Source organism: Rhincodon typus, chromosome 10, assembly GCF_021869965.1.
Source record: "Rhincodon typus isolate 14 chromosome 10, sRhiTyp1.1, whole genome shotgun sequence".
In the NCBI taxonomy this organism is placed as follows: Eukaryota; Metazoa; Chordata; class Chondrichthyes; order Orectolobiformes; family Rhincodontidae; genus Rhincodon; species Rhincodon typus.
In genome coordinates, this window is record NC_063341.1 from 38,111,473 (window position 1) to 38,134,458 (window position 22,986).

The 22,986-nt window shown below is 39.9% G+C and overlaps 1 protein-coding gene across 1 annotated transcript in view; it reads right to left on the reverse strand.

Annotated features, from left to right (window-relative positions):
- frem1b (Fras1 related extracellular matrix 1b) overlaps positions 1-22,986 on the reverse strand; it is a 188,316-nt gene that overhangs the window by 84,779 nt on the left and 80,551 nt on the right. The window contains exons 13-19 of the mRNA XM_020530931.2: positions 22,240-22,407; positions 19,608-19,816; positions 16,592-16,685; positions 11,945-12,197; positions 10,414-10,608; positions 7,139-7,324; positions 4,606-4,802 (exon numbers count right to left, since the gene is read on the reverse strand). Coding sequence (XP_020386520.2) covers positions 4,606-4,802; positions 7,139-7,324; positions 10,414-10,608; positions 11,945-12,197; positions 16,592-16,685; positions 19,608-19,816; positions 22,240-22,407 — 1,302 coding nt within the window. The remainder of the gene's footprint in view (positions 1-4,605; positions 4,803-7,138; positions 7,325-10,413; positions 10,609-11,944; positions 12,198-16,591; positions 16,686-19,607; positions 19,817-22,239; positions 22,408-22,986) is intronic.

Consider the following 22,986-nt stretch of genomic DNA (forward strand, 5'->3'; position numbering starts at 1 on the left):
GGCCGCAGGGTTCCCAAGTGGAATAGGAGTTGCTGATCCTGCAACCTTCGGGTGGCATCGTTGTGGCACATAGGAGGCCCAGGATGGACATGTCGTCTGAGAAATGGGAGGGGGAGTTGAAATGGTTCGCGACTGGGAGATGCAGTTGTTTATTGCGAACCGAGCATAGGTGTTTTGCAAAGCGGTCCCCAAGCCTCCGCTTGGTTTCCCCGATGTAGAGGAAGCCACACCGGGTACAGCAGATGCAGTATACCACATTGGCAGATGTGCAGGTGAACATCTGCTTGATGTGGAAAGTCTTCTTGGGGCCTGGGATGGGGGTGAGGGAGGTGGTATGGGGGCAGGTGTAGCACTTTCTGCGGTTGCAGGGAAAAGTGCCGAGTGTGGTGGAGCTGGAGGGGAGTGTGGAGCGGACAAGGGAGTCACGGAGAGAGTGGTCCCTCCGGAAAGCAGATAAGGGTGGGGAGGGAAAGATGTCTTTGGTGGTGGGGTCGGATTGCAGATGGCGTAAGTGTCGGAGGATGATGCGTTGGATCCGGAGGTTGGTGGGGTGGTACGTGAGGACGAGGGGGATTCTTTTTTGGTTCTTATTGCGTGGACGGGGTGTGAGGGATGAGTTGCGGGAGATGTGGGAGACACGGTCGAGGGCGTTCTCGACCACTGAGGGGGGGAAGTTACGGTCCTTGAAAAACGAGGACAACTGAGATGTACGGGAGTGGAATGCCTCATCCTGGGAGCAGATGCGGTGGAGGCGAAGGAATTGGGAATAGGGGATAGCATTTTTGCAGGAGGGTGGGTGGGAGGAGGAGTATTCTAGGTAGCTGTGGGAGTCGGTGGGCTTGAAATGGATATCGGTTTCTAGGTGGTTGCCCGATATGGAGACAGAGAGGTCCAGGAAGGAGAGAGAGGTATTAGAGATGGTCCAGGTAAACTTAACGTTGGGGTGGAAGGTGTTGGTGAAGTGGATGAACTGTTCGAGCTCCTCGTGGGAGCACGAGGCGGCGCCGATACAGTCATCAATGTAATGGAGGAAGAGGTGGGGTTTAGGGCCGGTGTAGGTACGGAAGAGGGATTGTTCCACGTAACCTACAAAGAGGCAGGCGTAGCTTGGGCCCATGCGGGTACCCATGGCCACCCCTTTTGTCTGTAGGAAGTGGGAGGAATTGAAAGAGAAGTTGTTGAGGGTGAGGACGAGTTTGGCTAAGCGGATGAGGGTGTCAGTGGAGGGGGACTGGCGGGCCCAAAACCAGTCCAGCTCGTCCCCGCCTCCCTAACCTGTTCTTCCTCCCACCTATCCCCTCCTCCCACCTCAAGCCGCACCCCCATCTCCTACCTACTAACCTCATCCCGCCCCCTTGACGTGTCCGTCCTCCCTGGACTGACCTATCCCCTCCCTAACTCCCCACCTACACTCACCTTTACTGGCTCCATCCATGCCTCTTCGACCTGTCTGTTTCCTCTCCACCTATCCTCTCCTCTATCCATCTTCTATCCGCCTCCCACTCTCTCCCTATTTATTTCAGAACCCCCTTCCCCTCCCCCATTTCTGATGAAGGGTCTAGGCCCGAAACGTCAGCCTTTCTGCTCCTATGATGCTGCTTGGCCTGCTGTGTTCATCCAGCCCTGCACCTTGTTGTCTCGGATTCTCCAGCATCTGCAGTTCCTACTATCTCCAAATCCCAGGATTTGATGGCTTACATTCTAGGGTTCTAAAAGAGATTGCCACAGAGATTGTGGATACGCTTGTTACAATTTCCAAATGTTCCCTCCCTGGAGTGGTCTCAGTAGATTAGAAATTAGCAAAAATAGCACTGTTGTTCAAGAAAGGAATGAAAGAAAATAGGGAACTACAGGCTATTTAAACCGACAGACATTGGGAAGGTACTGGCATACATTAAAAAATTCTTACCAATGCAATTAAAAAAGTATAATTTAATTAGATCACGTTTCTATGAAATTTGTTAGAGCTTTCTGAGGCTGTAACTAGTTGTGTAGATAAAGTTCAAACAGCAAATGTAGTGTTCTTAGATTTCCAAAGGGCACTTGCTAAGGTATCATTAAAGAGATGATATATAAGATAAAGTCTTATGGAGTTGTGAGTTATATTATAATGGATTGAATATTTGTTAATGGACAAGCGTCATATGGAATAAGGATAAATTAAATATTTTCAAGTTGTGAGGCTGCAACTAGTAAGGAGACAGGCAATGCTTAGAGCACATGATGATGATACAAAGCTGGGTAGAATGAGAGCTATGAGGAGGATATAGTGGCTATAAAGAGACATAAACAGCCTAAGTGAGTGTCAACAACGTGGTACAGAGAGTACAATATGGGGAAGTGTGAAGTTATTCACTTTGGTCATAAGAATAAAAAAAAATTAAAGGTCCAAAACTTGTAAAATTGATGTTCCGAGAGATGTTAGTACACTCCTACAGGTAACACAAATTGTTAGCATACAGTTACAGCAATTAGGACAGCATGTGGCATGTTGGTCTTTATTGCAAGGGGATTAAAGTATGAGAGAAAAAGAGACTTGCTGTAATTATATGGACCTCTGGTGAGACCACACCTGGAATAACACATGCAATTTTGTTCTCCCCATTTCAGGGAGGATATACTTTTAGTGGAGTTGTGCAGCTAAGGTACACAAGATTGTTCTCTGGAATGAGATGATCGTCCTTTAAAATGAGGCTGAGTAAATTTGTTTCATTGTCTGGAATTTAGAAGAATGAGAGGTAATATCATTCAAACATTCAAGGTTATAAAGGGGCTTGACAGGTAGATATTGTGACATTGTTTTCCCTTGATAGCGAATCTAGAAGTGGGGTACAGTTTCAGGATCATTTAGAATTGAAATGAAAAAAATTTCTCCACTCAAAATCATAAATCTTTGGAATTCTCTACTCCAGAGAGGTCTGATCCATCATCATTGGATATATTTGAGACAGATTTTTGATCTCTCATGGTATCAACAGATACAGATAAAAAGGAGATAGATAGGATTTTCAAATACCAGGAAGTTGACGGTAACACTAGTTGGCATGAAAGAAAAGTTGGGGAAGTTGGCCAGATCAACCATGATTGTTGAATGACGAGACAGGCTTCAAGGGCTGAAGGTCCTATTCCTGCACCTACTTCTTACTTTCTTGTGTGGGGAGAGGGTGGAAAAACAGAGTCAAAGCCCAAGATCGACTACAACCATCTTGAATGTGGAGCAGGCTTGAACGGCCAAATTATCATGTGCTTGTGACAGGCTGTCTGTGAGCGCCTACTCCTTTATGATTGCACTCCTTCACCACCATTTGTGTACTATACCACAGCTTCTTAGTCATTTGTGACAATCCATTCAGTATCCTCTTGGCTAAAGTTCTGCAATGAAAGATGGCAACAGAAACCTTGCTGTGACTTGCCAGGAAAAATAATAATACAAGCAAAATTAGACCAAGAAATCTTTCATTCCCTTAGTGCCTGTTTTGCCAGTGTTTTTGCCTGAACTAATGCAGCTGAGGTGTCTCATAAAGGAGATGACTGATGACCTTCCAGGACTACCTCAAGCAACTCTGGTCCGCTAACAGGAAATAGTAAGGGCACTGGCGGTGAGACAACATGAATGCTGTCACTCTAGCTCTAAACAGCAGGTTCACATACAACAAAGCTCCTGACAACAAAGCTGACTGACAGCTCAGCAATACAAGCAATCTGTTGGAGGGACAATTGCTGGACAGCTATCAAAGTTTGAAAATCCCTCAAGCATGGAGATCCCAAAAAATTGTGATGGGATCAGTCTGAGCCTGTATAACAGCAAGCATAGAGTACATGAGCTTTGCCCGCAAATCTAAAATATTGACTGGCTTCTGCCAATGCTAGAATTAAAGCTGACATCAATTACCGCATCATGGGAGGCTCTGCTTTCATTCTATTTTGTTGGCTCCCCCTTATTCTGTGAAAGTGATGGTCTTCATGCAAAGTGCAATTCCCTTTAGCCCATACAGGTGTCTAACTATTCGATTGTTTGTAGAATGACTGCTCCAGTCTGTTTTCTTTTAAATTTAGGTTTGCAATAATTTAATTAGTCTTTGACTTAGCTCAAATTCTCCATTTTTTTTTTCCTAATTTATCTTGTGTTCTCGACAATAAAGCTTGGTGCCTTCTTCAAAAATACCCTGAGGATTAAACCAGGTTTTGTTTCTAAGTACAGAGCCATTAGGAAAAAATAAGGCATCACCTTCTCATGGAAAAGTGCTTTACCATAAATAGGGGTAAAAATTTGCAAAGTCATCTGCTACTTACACTTGAATAATTGGTGATACACACAACCAATATAATGGAGAGTATACATATTTTGATATGCCATTTTGATGTCTTTCCCCTTCAAATTCAAACAAATTATGACATAACTGACTGGTTTTCCAAATAATGGTACCAAATGGCCATTGTTCTGTTATGAATGATGGAACATGTGGCAAGATCTAAAACACTGACGGAAAAAAAACCCTGTCATTCAGAATAAAAGATTAAATAACATCAGAACTACCTGACATAGATTATGAATAAATATAAGTTTTTTTTTTAATATTCTTTCTTTGCTCTGTCCATACTCACTGTGATGTTTCCCAGCTGCAAATCTGGAGTTTCATCGTTGATTGGGTTGATGATGACATAAAATGGCACTGCTATAGATTTATGTACAGCGTCACTAACAGATACCATAAAGTGGTCAGCTGTGGGCTCCATCTGGTTATGTCTGCATTGGATGTAGTTGATGTAGCCTGCCCTGAGGTGCTGCAGACTGAAGGAAGCTATTAAGCCAACAGATTGGATCAAACATCTATGGTTTAAAATTACATACAACATAAAAATCTTTCAAAATAATTCACATTCATGTCACATTCCTCCATCTAGAAGCCTGAGATACTCTTGGCTTCTCACTTCTACCAGATAATACACTTAGTCTAACATAGGATAATTTCACCAGATACATCATGCTATGACTGGTGGCACAATTATTCTAATGTCCTCTTTCACCAACTTATATTTGTGTTTTATCTTTATGATAATAAAAGACAGCAAAACACATCACAATATTTCATAACTGTACTTGAAGTGAAACTATTATAAAATGTTCCTTAAGCTGTTGATTATTTCTCTTGAGATCTGCATGAAGATATTTGTAATGCATCTCCTGTCATATGAATATTTCCAAAATTTAATTTGATGACAGTGCTAATGGCAGCTTATGATCATGTATTGGTTGTCTCCGGGCTGCAGCTTAATTAAATTTTCATTGAAAGCTTAACAATACCATATTAAGAAAGCATAATCTAGATTTGGATGTTGACTCTTTCCTATACGTTCCAAGTTTGAACATTTCATTATTCAATACCTGCTTCTTTCGAAATAAAAGAGCCATGCTCTGAATGTTATGCCATTTTAAAAAATAATATGCGTTATTCTAAATATAAAGATGATTAATGTTTCCACTCTTATTTCTATTGGTTTGCATTTCAAGCTCCACCAGTGATATTACTGCAGAAAGTGTAAATCAAATTGTTAAAAATCAACAAAAATCCAGATCTTAACTTGGAGTTGCAAATGAAAACGAAACACAGGCTATTTTATTTGTACATGGAATGTGAATGTTGCTGGCAAGACCAGTATTTATTATGCATTCCTAATTGCCCTTGAGAAGATGGTTGTGACCCACCTTCTTAAACTACTGCAGTCCATATGGTATAGACATAACCACAATGCTGTTATAGAGGGTTCCAGAATTTTGTCTCAGTGGCAGCAAAAGAATTGTGAATTTTTGGTGGTGAACGTGCACTGGTGGTGTTTCCATATGCTTGTTGCCTAAATTCTTCTAGATGGTAGACTCATGGGATTGGATGACTTTGCAAGTGGTTGCGTAACCCTATTGTGATCTTTTTGAGTAAGATGGATATTACTCTGAATTTTCAGAATCCATGGGACAGATATATGGAGCAACATAACATTGCCTGGCCTTTGATACTAACAATCCTGCTCCTGAAAATTAGTATAGCAGTTAGCTCAGCAGCAACCTGCCAGGCAAAAGTTGCACCCACCCTATTGCAACAGGACAAGGAAATTTTCAGGCTTTTAACATGTTGCAAGGTTTTGATGTCTTTTAAAAGTAATAGCCCAATTCAACTAATTATATCTACAAGTATTGAAAAGATGAAATGTACATCCTGAAGTTGAAATCACAGAGAAACAAATTTTAGGTAAAATCTGAGGTCATGGTAATTATGCATCGAAGTGTTCAAGGGAATAAAAGGGAGTTTTTCTTCAAAAGGTAGACCATGCCCATTCATTTTGACTGCATAATTAGAGCAAATTTATCTTTAACGTGATAACTAATCACCAAGGTATTTGTGGTTTATCAATATGATCATAGAATTCCTATAGTGTGGAAACAGGCCCTCCGGCCCAACAAGTCCACACCTACCCTCAGAGCATCCCACCCAGACCCATCCCCCTATAACCCACCAAATCTACACATCCCTGAATACTTTGGGCAATTTAGCATGGCCAATCCACCTAACCTGCACATCCTTGGGCTGTGGGAGGAAACCGGAGCACACCGAGGAAACCCACGCAGACACAGGGAGAATGTGCAAACGCTACACAGACAGTTGCCCGAGGGTGGAATTGAACCAGTGTCACTGGCACTGTGAGGCAGCAGTGCTAACCACTGAGCCACCCATAATCTGTTTATGTTTCAGACCGTGAAAAGGAAGGAAAACAATCTCAATATTAATTTTTAAATTGATGTAAATTGTCAAAATGAATTATTAAAAGTTAATTGCAGTTAGAATTGTTACGAGATTATTTTTTATTCATTCATTAAATGTGGGCACTGCTGGCTAGACCAGCGTTTATTGCCCATCCCTAATTGCCCAGAGGGCAGTTAAGGGTCAGTCCTATTGCTGTGAGTCTGGAGTCACACGTAAGCCAGATCAGGCAAGGACAGCAGATTTTCTTCCCTAAAGGACATTAATGAAGCAGATTGGTTTTCCCAACAATCAATTATTCAAAGACTGCTTTGTGTATGTGTTTATCAAATGTAAAATGTTAAGTCTTATGGAAATCGTTAAGGAATTAGACTTTTTTTTACCTATGTTTATTCCAGCATTGCTTTTTTCATACCCCGGTGATGGGAGAGTGTTCTCTAGATATCCAAACAGGGGTAAACTCTCCAGCACAAAGACTAGTTCCTCTGCGATCGTGTCTTCATCTATGGCAGATAGAAATTCTAATACCAAGCTGGCTTGCGATGCTTCATCAACTGCAAATGTATCCCCTACAAATGAAGAGAAAACTGTATAAATCAGATTAAAAGGAACTTTACAATAACAAATCTCACAAAGATTGCAAGGAACATCATGGGCCATTTATCAGGCTGAACTTTCCTGTGGGTTTGGCACCTGAACATCAGGGTGAAAAAGAGGTCCTAATTGTCTGCGCATTGGCTTCTGCTGCTCAATTCGGTAAAATTCTTCCCCTAAAACACAGTTTGCATTGGTACAAAGTTTTCAGGTTGTGTACTGGTGAAGCTATTTTGAATCCAGTTAGATTAAATTCTAGCCGGTTGCGTCTAACAATTTCAAGAATTATTTGAATACTTCACACCAACTACTGTGTAAATACAACTGGAGTACTGTAAGCGGGGGGTGTAAAAGTCATACCGATGACATCACATTGGATGGGAAAAGCACTCACAGGGGCATCCTGTGTGTCTGGAACTCTGAGGTGGCATTACATACATTAAACAGCCGTGAGTTGATTTAATACTGTACTTGAAAACCCAGACAATGCCAATCCATTCAAGATACTGGCATATTACTCACCAAATAACATGCAAGAAGGACACAGAAGTTGCATTTTTAAAAAGGTAGGCAACCAATTTGCTGCTAAGGTACTCTAGAAAAATTCTGCCATTGCAAAGTTTCAGGAACTAACATGGGGGACTTTTCAGGATGTTGATTATTCCCAGATTTATCAGTGTGTTTTGCTCCATCTTTGGAGGATGGCAGAGGATTTGGTGAACTGTTCACACAAAGTCTGCAATTGCAGCACTTTTGGATCTACAATATGACAGGCAGGTAGACTATAAGCTGCAGAGAGGAAAGATGTATGCAATACCATTTGGAACTGGACTCCTCCATGCTCCTTTACAGAGACAGGAGGTGCTCTGACAGGCCAGCCAATGTAGCAACTCTGTATGCACCCTCTCCTGTATACTGCCTCATCAAAATCTTCATCTCAGTCCCCAGTAGCAACTTGTGGCAGAGACCTCACCATCTAGTGAGCTGGTACATGAACCACTGTTAGCCTGGCCTGGCTTTATCCAAAAGGAACCTCAAAGCAGAGTTATCAAACAAAATTTCCACAGAGCCACATAAGGAAGACAAGGACAAGCAACCAAGTGCTTTGGACAAAGAGAGATTTTAAGGAGAGTATTAAAGGAAGTGACAGAAGTAGAAATATTAACAATTAGAATTCCAGAGTTTTGGGTCTTGGCAGCTGACAGTATGACCACCAACACTTCAGTCGATTATGGACTTCTGTTATTATTCACAAGGTTATAACTCAGAACTTTTAGGAAAGAAGGTGGACTAAAAGAAAGGAAAAAGAGTTATAAAAACTCAGACATTCTTAGGTTTGAGGCAAATATTTGTAATTAAATCTTTTAATTTGAGCACATTGAGTAAAAATGATGTTGAGATATTTAGCTGATATTCCTGACTCTGCCTAATAAAGTTTAATTACATTCACAAAATATTGTAATTATGTGAACATTTCTAAAGCACCAATATAATTTAATTTATGAAGTACCAATGTAACTTTACATTTTTACCTTTCCATCTAAATCAAAAGCTGCATGTGGGCGATCGCCCACAGCTCCCATCTGGGGCCTAGCATCTGTGTTTGGTGGAAAACAGTATTTGCAGAATCTTAACTTTGAATGCAGTGGACTTGAACCTACCCGTGTATGTTAATATTTCTTCTGACTACACAGTCTAGCAGATGGATTGTTGTGTCACTAGTGACCTTGATCAGTTTTCTGCTTGAGTGGAATTTCAAAGTCCCTTGTTCATGCTAATCCTTACATCCTGCCTCGTGATGTGATAAACATAATATGTAGATTTCAAAAGATTTTGCTTTCGTTAGGGTCACTTATCTGATATTATGCATTTTTACTATTAATGTTAAATCCACATCTTTATAATAAACTGGTTCAATATGTTAGATTCAGTTATCTATGATAACATTCTAGAGGTTAAAGACTGTCTCTATTTGGCTATAAATACATGGAATAAGATAAATTTTTGTTTTGAGCAAGGTCATGCTGAGGCATGCAACATTTCCCAACTTTGGGTCTAGCACTAGCACCAGTTACATATTTGTACGATGCTGTTCAGCTTGAAGTCACCTTTATCTTACACAAACTGCACAAATTAAAGCCAAGCATCAAATAATATGTCTTACCACTATCACATCTTCCAACATTGTGGGTTTTCTGTGAAAGACTGTCATTTCACTGGAATTTATCTGCAATTAATGCTGTTTGTTAGAAAAATGAAGTTGATTTGATGGGATGTAAAAAAGTTACAAAATTAAGGATGCTAATGACAGCTTTGTTTAATCTGAAAAATACAATGGTGAGTTTTCACCCACCAGATCAGAAAAGGTAGATGGAAAGTTAAAAATGGAAATGTAAACAGTAAAGTTATTATAGATGCAAAGAATGTTTTCAATTGTGCAAACAGAAATCAAGAATATCCAAGTGGTTTTGAATTCAATTTAATGAACACAACATGAGCTTGCTTTATGGTATAATATATCAGAGAGATCATGGGAGGTGATGCACATCCTAACTTGATAAAAGCAAGTGGCCATAGTAATTAACAGTGATTAGAAGTCATGCTACACTTAGACGATACGAACCAGAGAAAATTCAGCTCAACATAAAAGGAAAAGAAAATCTTGGAAGTGGCTTGCAGTGGATCTTTTAAGGGTCATTGTATTGACTGGTAGAAACAGGCTAGTATGTACTGTGTCGCGATCCACTATTGACCACTCGCAACCAATACAAAGGACAAAAATAGGCTCTATAAGTTAAATAAACTATTAAATGAAATACAGCCAAAGAAGTAGGTTTTAGCTGGCAAATTTAATACTGATATCAGGAAGCTCTTTTTCACGCAATATCATCAACACATGAAATGCACTTCCAGTTGGAATAGAAGTGGAAGCCACTGAATCGCTTAAGAATATCCAAGTATCGCAACAAATATAACAATGTTAGTTTCATGCTCCATGTAAATGTGCCAGCTAATCTTGAGATGTAAATGCTGTGTATAGAAATATAAATGGTCATGGACTAACCAACTTGAATTGTAGGAGGTTGATTGTTGACTGGCATCACAGTGATGTTAAGGTCATAGAAAGGGAGAGAGCCATGAAGTGGCACTGGTGGTGGAAGAGGTCCATCATAACAGCAGCTGTCCACTGTGCCTGCTTCTGCATCAGATACAATTACTGTGACAGTATCCATGCAAGGACTATATCCTATTTCACCACCTGGAACGAAATAAGAGATTGACATATTTATAAGATTGATATTCTCAATCGACACTAGCATCACAAGCATACTTAGCAGATACTGAGTCTATAAATCCTATTCATTAACATATTCTTCAATGCTCTTTGCATAGAGTAAACCTATGGAGGGAAGCTCTATGGTTAACTTCTTTGACGCTGGTGTCATACCTTAAAGAGAACTTTCAAATTTTAGTGGTTAACTAAATAATCTAGTGATTGTCAGATACTTTAGAGACTTTTAAGTGACTCTTGGATAGGTACATGGAGGATAGTAAAATGTAGGGTATGCAGGGTAGATTGATTTTAGTAGGATAATAGGTCAGCACAACACTGTGGGCTGAAGGGCCTGTACTGTATTGTACTGTTCTGTGTTCTATGACTGTTTACGACATGAAATTAAACTAGTAGATTGAAAGGTCTAGATATAGAAACTGAAGGAGGAGGCAGAACAAGTTTCTTTATAGAAAGAGATATGTTGAAGGCAGTGTTGAAAAAGGGCTTTTTCTTTGGGGCAGAGGTGCACCCTCTTGAAGGCTCTGCTGTGTCTGTCTGTCTGGACAGCAGTGACAGAGTAGGTGAACACAGCTTCAAGTTTGGGATTTGTCACATTTGCTAAGTATTTTTCTACAACTACGTGTTGTCCTGTACTTCTCTGAGGTGAAGAGGAAATTTCAAACAAATGTGTATTTTAACAGAACTGTTCCCTTAAAAAGAATTCTTAAATTTCTGAAAATGCTAAGATGTGAAAAGCTACAGAATTTAAAATAAAAACTGGACACAAATGCAAATAAAAATAAAGTCAAACATTAAACATTCAACCAAATAAATTACGAAATAACCCCAATATATCAAAAATTCATTTTTTTCCAAAACCATTCAAAAGTGTATATCAAAAACAAATAAAACTATGAGGTTACTTCACCAAGTATATGAACATGGTGCCTAAAGTCATGGTTCTGTGTTTCACTACTTTTTCAATTTGATATTTGTTGCAGGTATTTGAAGTTCACAGAGACAGTTGCAAGGACTTTGAGCAGTTTGGCCCAACAGTAAAATTAGAGAATGAAGATAGGCTTAGGGCAGACCAAAGGTTTCCAACCAAATGTCTCCTGCTACATTGCTGCACTTTCAATACAAAGTTACCTTTGTATTCTTTCAATGTTTTGTTTATTCAAAAAAATATAAAAAATTGGAAAGACTATCTAAGAAAATGTTATACACTGCCAAAGCAATTCATTTTATGAAGCAGTGGAATACTGTTTTGTACATCCATTTCCTCAGTAAAGTAAATACTACCACATGCTAACATCCCTACCGGTGTGCCAATAGGAGATTAAACCTTGGATGATATCCAGTTGTGAGAATTTGTCAACCGTGACATCTTTTCTTCTTATCAGTCCAAATGATGGTGAACGAGCGATCATATATGTCAGCTTTGTGTCATTACTGTCAATATCTGTAGCATAAAGATATTCAGAGGTGATGATGACCTTTTCTCCCTCAGGACATTGGAGACCAGATTTCAAATGTGGCTGTAGCTCTGGAGGTTCATCATTGATTGGTATAACCTTTCAAAGAAAATCAAAAAGTTAATGTAAATCAAACATGAACATTTAGATTTTCATCTCCGCAAAGGCACTGGAAAGCCTGCAGTAAAATAGGGAAGCAGGAGTTGCCAACTCCAATTATAGTTCTCCGTATAGACCAGGAGGAACAACATTCAAGGAAACCTTTGTTCTTGCCCTCTACTAATCATAACCTTTCTCTTTGCTATGCTGCAGGAAGCAGGCCTACCATACCCAATCTCTGGTATTGTTTTCTCTTGTGATTGCTTCTCTTTTTCTCACCACTAGGCCCCAATCTCCAGCCTTCCACACCCTCAAGTGTCCCCAAGCAGTTGGCTGGCTGCAGCCCCAGAAACAAAGGAAAAAATGTAATAAAGTCATGTTGTTAAATTCAGTAGGATCATTGTGTGCATGGCTTTGCTATATTTTCCCCCAGGTGGTACAACCCATCACCACACCCCATCTATTCCCCTCCCATCCTCCTCACCTCTCCATGAATACTGGGGCCTAGGATCCGCACATAATGAATGGTTCAAGAAGAAAGATTGACCTCGGATGGTGATTGAGATGAACAGCACTGATTTTAGTTTTGGTTGGTAATAAAAAATACAAGGGTATTACAAACAAGTACTTTGAAATAATAAGGTTTCAAAGATTACTACATGTCTGGAAATAGGCCCTTTCTTCCTCAGGTTTTCTTGTGCATCACTGTGTGTCATTGTATAAAGGTGACTGAGTAGCCATGCATAAATCTGATTGGCCCACATTGAGGTGAATTTTCCAAGTGAATTGAAGTACCCATGCACGTCAGGTGAAAGATCCATCAGTGTTGCATTGAGCACAAATCCAGCTGCCTCACGGTGATAATACACTTGCTGGTGGCCCTCAAAGATGAGATTGGAAAACTGATTTGGGGCTGGGGAGGAGCCAGTCATGCAAGTAGATGACTAAAGCTGAGCTGGTGGTATAGAAGATGCCAGGAGTGTGGGTGGAAGGCAAGCAGAGCCAGGGCTGCCAGGAATAACATTTTGTTTGTTTTATTCAGGGGTGGGCAACAATGTGGATTTGACGTTCCAATCAGATCAGCCAAGATCTTATTGAATGATAGAGTAGGCTCAAGAGGCTGAACAACAGACTGCTGTTCCTTGTTCGGCGCATTTTTGGCATGGAACTAGAACTTGTGTGATGGGGGTTTAGTGACGAACTGTCGAGAGAGCTGGAGTCTGTGGGATGGCAGTGTGTAGGGGAACTAAGTGAGTAAAGAACTAAGGGCTCTGAAGAGTCATATCGGAGTTGAGAAGTCAGTTCTCTCCCCACAGGACTAGTGACGTTCACCAGCATTCTCAGTATTTGTTTCAGATTTCCAGGAAATGCAACAGAACTAAGGAGGTACTGGGATAAGGGTGGGGTGGTGTTGGGGAGGAGAAACAGTAGTTGGAGTGTCCTGATAGTAGACTCCGGGGTGTTGAGGGGGGATTAGCAGAGAGAGTACTGGGTATGATGGGAGAGGGTTATCCAGGAGTCCACCAGGAATTCAGAGGGTGCGGACATAATTTCATACTCTTGTTAATTTGAAGAGATGTGCTCATCAAAGATTTGTTGCAACTGCAGAGCAATCAGCCCTACTATTCATACTGTTAGGTGTACAGCTTCTAGATTTCAGCATGAATGGGTTCCCTGAATGTAATGGTGCAGATACAGCCCTCAATAGCAGCGAACCACTCAGCACTCACTGCTGTTGACAATCATCCACTAATTCTTAAAAATGCACTATTCCCTAGAAGTTTCCTTTTACACTGCTACATACTTGAAATTGTGGACTCTTTCATCAGAATTGGGCCATAGTCCTACCAGAACATAGGGCTGCTGTCTCTCATTTGAGAAATGACTCGTGGTGGTTTAACTTGAAGGTCACCATATCTCAGATGAGGAGACAGTTTGAGATGGAGAGTCCTTCAAAGTAAACTCAGCTGATGTGAGAATTGAACCCATGCTGTTGGCATCACTCTGCATCATAACTGAGCTAACTGATTCCTTCATAGGACTATAGGTATTACAGCTTCATGCAAACCTATGCCTGCATTCCTGGAATTTAGAATGGCAGCTGATTTAATTGAAATATTATGATGTATCTCAGGGGTTTGACAGAGTGGATGCTAAGAAAATGTGTCTCTTATATCATGACATAGATTCTAGACCAGTCAGTCCTGTACTTTTAAGACATAGATTGTCAAGTGTCACATGACATTTCAGTACAAATATGCCTGCCTTGCCTTTGGTCACTCTCTGTATCATGACACCTCTTTAATGTGTTCAGTCAGATGTATGCATAGTAATATCAGTAAGCACAGAACTTAGATTGTGTGTCCAAATCTGAGATACTGCAACCATGTAAATAGTTAATGTTTTAAGCACATTTCAAGACATATGTTTTGACAAGAACCCAACTTGGTGATATTTGTTATTCATACAGAAAGCCACAGATTATATCAGTTTCCCCTAACTGAGGAATCTAGAGCATAATAAGGTACGTTTTTCCATTTGTACTCAAATTGTGGTGGTTAGTGAGATTCATGGCATTTATTCTGCCATGACCCAAATGAATTTTCTGAAGTAATCTTCCACTTTTCACCTCATTAATTATGAAACTGAGATGTTGGGCACATTTCTTGGGAATCTCTGGCAAGCAAGATGGAAGTACTTGGCCTAGATGGTAACGGAGTAGCAGCGCTGCGTTCGAGATCTTGGTCCAGGGGTCACCCACGTCCGTCTGCTTTCTTTGTTTCTTTTTTTGTTTTACCTTTGCTCTTTGTCTTTTGCTATTTTTCTTTTTTCCTCTCTTTTCTAGCACCTTGGGCAGGGTGAGAGCAGGCCCACCCTCTCGAGAGTGTGCGGCAGCAGCAACAACAGAATTGGCTCCTCCCAGCATGGGCAGTGGCAAGACTCATAGGGGAGGAAAACCAGCCCAGTGCAGGGGAGAGAGTAAGCCCAGTGCAGGGGAGAGAGTAAGCCCAGTGCAGGGGAAGAGACTGAACTCAGCACAGGGGAGAGATTGAGCCCAGTGTGAAAACAAGAGTGAACCCATCACTGAGGGGATTGAGCCCTGAGGCGACTTCAGTGAGGTAGTCTCAGTGGCACCTGAGGATCAATGACTTCTTTGTTGGCTATAACCAGCGCTGCTGGCAGTAAGAAGGCACCACAGCAACATCAACTGCAGTGATTGTCTCCAACGTTGGTGTATCCGAGGTGGGTGGTGATGAAGGTGAATCAGCCCAGTCATGAAAGATGGCACCTGACGGTCAGCAACTTTCAACGTTAGTTGGCTCTGGCAAGGCGATAGTGATCCTGAGCCAGCTCAGAACTTGTACATAGATGGACTTCTCTTTAAGTTTTATCTTTTAATTTTCTATTATTCTTAAACTATCAAAATGGCACTGGATTATGGTGACAAATGAAGATGTTTCAATGTATTTTATTGTATTTCACTGTAAAATGCATGTGACAATAAATCATTCATCCATCCATTCATTCAAGTGCTGCTACTGTTGGGATGGTTTGGCTTTCAAGGTTCTGGCATCATAATTAAAGCTCAGTTTTACATCACATCAGATGCTGCAAGCCAGGAATGATCCCTCCCACTGTAGTTCTTGAGACAATGTCCTTGCAAAAGGCAAAGTTTGTCCTCTATTTCCAGGTAAGAGATTTGAAGTTGCTGGTGGATGAGATAGTAGAGAGGAGGACTGTCCTCTTCCCTTAGTGCCACCGCTGGAGGTTGAGCTGGCCAGATAAGAGCAGAATAGCTCATGTAGGGATGAAATGACCACTACCTTGCTCTGCTTTTTCTTATAATATTGTTATGCATTTAGGTTAAAAGGTTTTGATAGGTCTATTAGGGAGAGCCAACCTTGTGATCACAGATATAAGATGGTCCCTAATAAATCCAAAAAGGAATCCAGGTGAAACCTCATTATCTTGAGGTGGCTGGAATGTAAAACTCACTACGACTGCAAGTGGTTGATATGGACTGCAAAGGTCTAACTATGAGGAGCTAGGCAAGCACATGATGAAAGCAAAGATGGATGGGTTGATGAGGTGAGATGAAATCGTATAGGAGAAAGTTTGTATGGAATGTAAGCATAGCATGGACTTGGTGGGCCATGAAGCCTGTTTTTGTGCTGTTAATACTTTGTAATACTTTAAAACTCACAAAACCCTTCACTACAGTATTTTTAGGTACTGTATTGCTTGTGTGGAGATAAAAAGATTTGACTATGTTTTTTAAAATACTCACACAGGGATCAAACTGCACCTTTATTGTTGTGTAATATTACCTAAAGCTTTTAGATGAATTCTTCTCATATGTTACAATGTAATTGACACATTCCCTTTGTCCTTACCTTTACTTTCAGCACCTCATCTGCAGTGTTAAATCCATCTGTAGCTGTAAACACAACTAAATCATGCAGTGTTTCTGAATCATCATGTTTGTACCTGTGAACAGAGTGGAAATGACGCCACAAATTAAAAAAACACAATCTTAAGAGGAAAAAAACAAACAACAGCTCAAGTGTTACCTTCTATGGACACAAGATCAGTTACACCCATACCCTATGATCGCTGACAATAGACAGTAATGTTTTATAATTTCACATGAAACTTGTTGAAAAAAATCTTTTAACTAAAAACTAAATGGTCTGTACCTTATTCAAAAGATACATACAATGCACTGGCCAAATCACACAATGGGATAACTGTGAACAACATCACAGCAAAGCACTCATCTGATTGACAAGTCGGAAACAGATTGTATCAATGTCAGCAGCTATTGTAGATATGAGGAAGAATGCTCTGCCACTGAATAAATCTTATCTGAAAGTTTATAATGAGTGAATGAGTGTGTCAGCTAACTTGCATATTTGCTGTCAGTGTGTCTGTATCTTTACCTAAACATGCTGTATAATCATCTTGAAGACAGAACATGGCAATATTTCTGATGCAATGTTATTTCTTTTAAACTGAAAGCTTAATAGTTATGGGTTAGAAACCGACCCTTGCCTTTGGAGGTTTGGCAATAGCAGCAGGGAGCCCAAATCTCCAAAAGCAGCAACCTGGATACTTGAACTGCTTTCAGGTTCAAACTCCACTGACATTTTTCCAGTGGGCTGCGGCAGATTAATGAGAAATGACACGGTGGCTTTTATTGAACCAACTGGTTTTTTTGTGGGACCTTGAGGAACTCTTCTGTTCTTCCTTCTTTAGTTATCTGTTATCAAGTTCACACCCATGAGTGGCTTAAAGAGAATGCGACTTCAAGAAATGTCTTCAGACTTGGGTACCTCATCATATATCAAGACGAAACACTACAATTGATAATAATCATAGACATACCAGACTAACTTTACTGTTACATTATTCACAGATTATCCTATGAACTATATTGCCTAATACTAGTTGGTCTACTCCACTTGCATCTCTGCAAGTGTTTTCTCTATCCTTCTCTTAACTCCACCCACACTGTGCTATTTCTGCCCAGTGAGGACTAGCTCCATGAGATCATTGCAAGGTTGCTATTAATCAAACCCTTAGACAACACTCCTGACCCCAAAGAATCTCAAAAATAAAACAAAGGGCAGCTTTTGGATGAGGCCTCTAGTGGTACCTGACAAATTCACAATTTCTGTAGAAAATAGGACTGGTATGTTCTAATAAAAACTGAAAGGACTGAAGATGCTGTAAATTGGGAACAAAAACAGAGGTTGCTGAAAAAGCTCAGCAGGTCTGCCAGCATCTGTAAAGAAAAAGCAGAGTTAACGTTTTGGGTCCGGTGACCCTTTCTCAGACCCTTCCTGAGGAAGGGTCACTGGACTCGAAACATTAACTCTGATTTTTCTTCACCGATGCTGTCAGACCTGCTGAGCTTTTCCAGCAACCTCTATTTTTGTTCCTGGTATATTCTAATATTGGTTACTAGTCCTTTCAATGCACTTTGGAATTTCACTGGAAACTGGAGACTGCCTAGCATAGTGTTTGCAAAGTTTGATGTCTCCAACTTGAGAGTAATATAGGAAAAGAATTTATCTATAGTTCATCGCTTAGATTAATCCAGAAAATGTTGCAGAAGCTACACTGAAGTGAATTTTACAAATTGAGTAAGGCACAAGATCTAAATGGGCACACCAATGAAACAAGAAATGTCATCTCTATCTGATTGGCTCAGTGATTAGCACTGCTGCCTCACAGTATCATGGGCTTGGGTTCAATTCCAGCCTCAGGTGACTGTCTGTGTGGAGTTTGCACATTCTCCCTGTGTTTATTTTGGTTTCCTCCCACAGTCCAAAGATATGCAGGTTAGGTGGATTGGCCATGCTAAATTGCCCATAATATCTACGGTGGATAAGGTAGGGGGTGGCTCTGCGTGGGATGCTGTTTGGATGTTTGGTGTGCCCTCAATGGGTTGAATGACCTGCTCCCACATCATAGGGATTCTATGGTCTATATGCCATGTTCTGTGAAACAATTCTTACTGCTTCTGTAGCATCTCTCAAGTGTATTTAAGACAAGTTACAAAAATCTCAACTTCGCTTGTAATTAAAGGAACTCATTCACTGGGATTTCCAAACAGGCTGTTGAATGATTTGTTTGATAATGTAATGTCATCTCTCGCATCTCTGGTTAGTTCTTCCAGGATAATTTTTAATTAGTGATTTCCCAGTTGATGTTTGGCAGTACAATATTTCTGGCTGCTCCAGGAACTTAATCAACCTAAAAAAATTGTCCAACATAATGTGAATATTTGCTATCCAACTGCCCATGCCTTTTGAATCCAAATGCACTGAAGGGGGTTCTCTACCAATGGCATTATTCATTGATCATATACAAAATCAGGAAAAAGTAACTCACAACTGAATATCTGACCTTATTTACTGAGCAACTCCTGCTCCTTCTAGGCTCACCTATAATAACCTTTGACTAAAACTTTTAAGAAGTACAAGACAGCCATTCAGTCCAGTCTGTCCTCTTTTCCATTTCAAGTCAACAGATCTCTGTCAATACCCGAAACATCAGCTTTCCTGCTCCTCTGATGCTGCCTGTCCTGTTGTGTTCCTCCAGCTCCACACTGTGTTATCTCTGTCATTTGTGTCTTGATTATGATTGGAAAGTTTTAGCTTGGCAAGCTGCAGTGTACGTACCTGATTTTAAATTTGCATAAACTCTCTGAAACTAACTAAATGATCAACGATCAAGACTTTCCATTTCTTCATTAAAATGTGGGGACTATCATTATGACATGCAAGGTGTTCCCCCCATCAACATCTTTGCCCATCTTGCCACCTTCTTCAGAAGTGACTATCTTGGACAACATGTAACCATTTAAGAATGGCAACTTGAGCAAATTGACCTAGTAAGCATCACCTGACTTGAAAGGATTTGAGGTCATCAAGTGTAAACATATCCCCTTCCTGCATGATGCCTCCTTGCAGTTCAATATCTCCATGCTGGGGTTTTTGTTTCAACTGAATTCGGAGATCCTCATCAACTGTGTCCTTATCTGTCACCATCAGATTATCTGCAGTGATCATACAGCTTGAACCTTCCTCAGCTTTTATTTCATTTGTGAAAATCTAGCAAAAAAAAAATCGACAAAACGTTCACATTACACATTTCAAATCCAAGTCCAAATTCAAAAAAGAAGAAAGCAGTTTTCAGAATAAATATAAAAGAGGACGAATAAATGAAAAACAAAGAAACTAAAAAGAAATTTTTATTCCTGGAGAGGTGACAGCCCACTGATATTATCACTGACTGTTAATCCAAAGACTCAGGTAATGTTCTGGGGACCCAGGTTCAAATCCTGCCATAGCAAATGGTGGAATTTGAATTAAATAAAAACACCTGGAATTAACAGTCTAATGACAGCCACCAATCCATTGTAAATTTTCAGAAAAAACCCATCTGGTTCACTAATGTCCTTTAGGGAAGGAAACTGCTATTATTACCTGGTCTAGCCTACATGTGTCTCCAGACCCACAGCAAGTCATCTGGGAAATTAAGGATGGACAATAAATGCTGGTCTCACCAGCAATGTGCATATTCCATAAATTTTTTTTTAAAGAAATGATGACATGTGCTTTTAAATTGTCCTTCATTTAAAAATTGCCAAAGGTTCTTTGAGTAGACTGTGGAGAAAGTAGAACAGCAAAGTTGGAAAAGTAAATCTGTATGCTGGGTTATAGGTTTGGAAAAAAAATTGTAGAGATAGAGTAGAACAAAGCCACAGACGAATTTGAAAATGAATAAAATTAATGTGCTAGTGAATAAGGGAACTAATTGAGGTCAGTGAGGATGGGCCAACAGCATTGACTCAGTAGTTGGTATCATATGAGATACAGAATTCTCAGTAAAATTGTTTTAAGGTGCACTTCAAGCAACTAGTAGTGAAATTTAGAGAAATCAAATCAAGAGGTTATGTTTCAAGTCTTCCACACAGAGGGGGACCACACAATGGTTGCTGTTATTGAAAAATATTCCTAGTGAGGGAGTGTGAAGCTTAGATCATAACAGACTGTTGGAGTACTCAAGACACTGAATTCAGTTTGAGTGAGCATGAAAAGTGAATGCTGTAAGCATGAAGTTTCTAGTGAAAGCTGAACAGGAACCCAATATTTGAATACCTCAGTTAAAATAATACAGGGAAGAATTTCATACAATGCCGTTAAGTGTTTATAAATTACTAGCCTACAGCATTATTGCAAGAAAAAATGTCTTGTGCAAATAATCGCCAGACAATGAGAAAAACGGAAGTAAAATATATAGATATATAGAGAAAGATTGATATCCACAATCTGACGCTACTTAGTGAGCATGAGTTGTGGACCTATATTGCATTCTTTCTCCTCACCCTCCAACTCCTCTTCTCAATGGAGCACCATAAATACTTGTCAATTACAATTCAAATAAGGAAACCTTCACTCTATCGCAGATCATTCATTCACTTTAGTAGCAGAGGTTCTAACCAGCCCATCTCTGTCAGTTTTTGAATCTGTATTTGGAATCATAGAATTTTTAGTACGGAAGGAGGCCATTTGACCCATGATGTTTATGCTGGTTCCCGAAAGAGCTACCCAGCTTGTCTCATTCTCCAGTGCTTTCTCCATAGCCCTAGAATTACAGAAGGTGTCAGATGTTAATTAGTGAGCAAATTGATACCATTAGCCCTGATCCCACTATAATTCAGTGGTAATTCAGGAATTAAATGGGGATCACATAGCACTCCCACTGCCTCAAAGATTGGAGCAAGTGAAATAGTTTGTTTTACTAAAACTATTATTTAGCAGGTAAACTGATGTATACACAAATGAGCTAAATGAAAGTTTAACAAGTTTGCTATTTTTAACATCAAAATGCTGTGCGTCCTACAAATCATAAAAGAGAGATTGAAAGCATCAACATAGATGATTAAAACTCTTTCAATGTTGATATTCCCCAGTGATTATCCCAACATTATTTATTTGTTGCTAACGTGCTTTCCTATTTACATTTCCTGCTATCTGTATAAGTGACGATCAATGTCTGTTGAATAGCAAATTACATCTTATGTGGGTGAACAAAGGGTAATGAGACCACAGAAGGGAAGTACCCGCAGGATATAAACTTATAATCATTACCATTGTTCCTTTCAATATTAACTATCTTGTATTATATGCCTCAATCCTTTAAATAGCTTTCTAAATAAATATTTTATCATAATTCATCTACTGTACAAAATGTTTTCTAATTAACACCGAGTAACATAAATACATCATAATATTTTTTAATTAAACAGTTTATTATGTATTTTAAACACACAACAAGAAAATCTGATCATTCTGGTGTACATAATCTGGAATGCTGTAGTATTTAATTGCCTTTGGGGCTGGATTATTAACGATTGAAGAGATTCTGCAGAATGCATAGCTTAAAAAAATCTATTTCTAAATGAATAAATGATTTTCTCAAGAATCTATTTCACAGTGTTTAACAGCAAACTGTTGCTGCTCTCCTGTACCTCAGGTGGTTGGTTGTCCTCGGGAATAATGGTGATGTTAAAGACAATTCCAGTCAAAGTGCCTCCTTGCTGATCATTGACAGAAAATACGAACTGCACCAATAACGGATGAGGCCCTATATCCTCGAGAGGAGGCATGTATGCTACTTTCATGTGGTTCACCGCATGCTGGAATATAAAATTAACAAGTGAGTCAAATGCAGGAAGCTTGAAGAAGAAAGGAAATACCTACCATGTCGGGAATTTCCCATTGATTGCAAGGTATACGCAAAAGTCAGTGCACTACTGGCTGAGTCGATATATGTACAAGGCAAGTATTTTTAGGAAAGTTAAATATGTGATGGGTCAGTTCTGAAGATGGAGCAAGGCATTTAATGGTGTTCATTTGCTGCATTGTGCCAAACTTGCAATTGGACAGGGCTATCGAATGGGCAATCTATAAATTGGCTGACCATTATGCATAAATCACCTGAATTTTCTTTTCAGGTGAATGATGATCATGAGTGTCCATTCTGCTTGCACCCATTTTATGCCCTTCCAAAGTCGAAATTTCTTGCCGGCTTCTCACACTTATGTTGCTAACTTCTGCTGAAAGGTTTATATAATCATTGGAGACAAGCAGAGAAAATTAATGTGTAAAGAAGTAAGTTAAAAACTTTAGAGACAACAAGGTGCAGGGCTGGATGAACACAGCAGGCCAAGCAGCATCATAGGAGCAGAGAGGCTGACGTTTCGGGCCTAGACCCT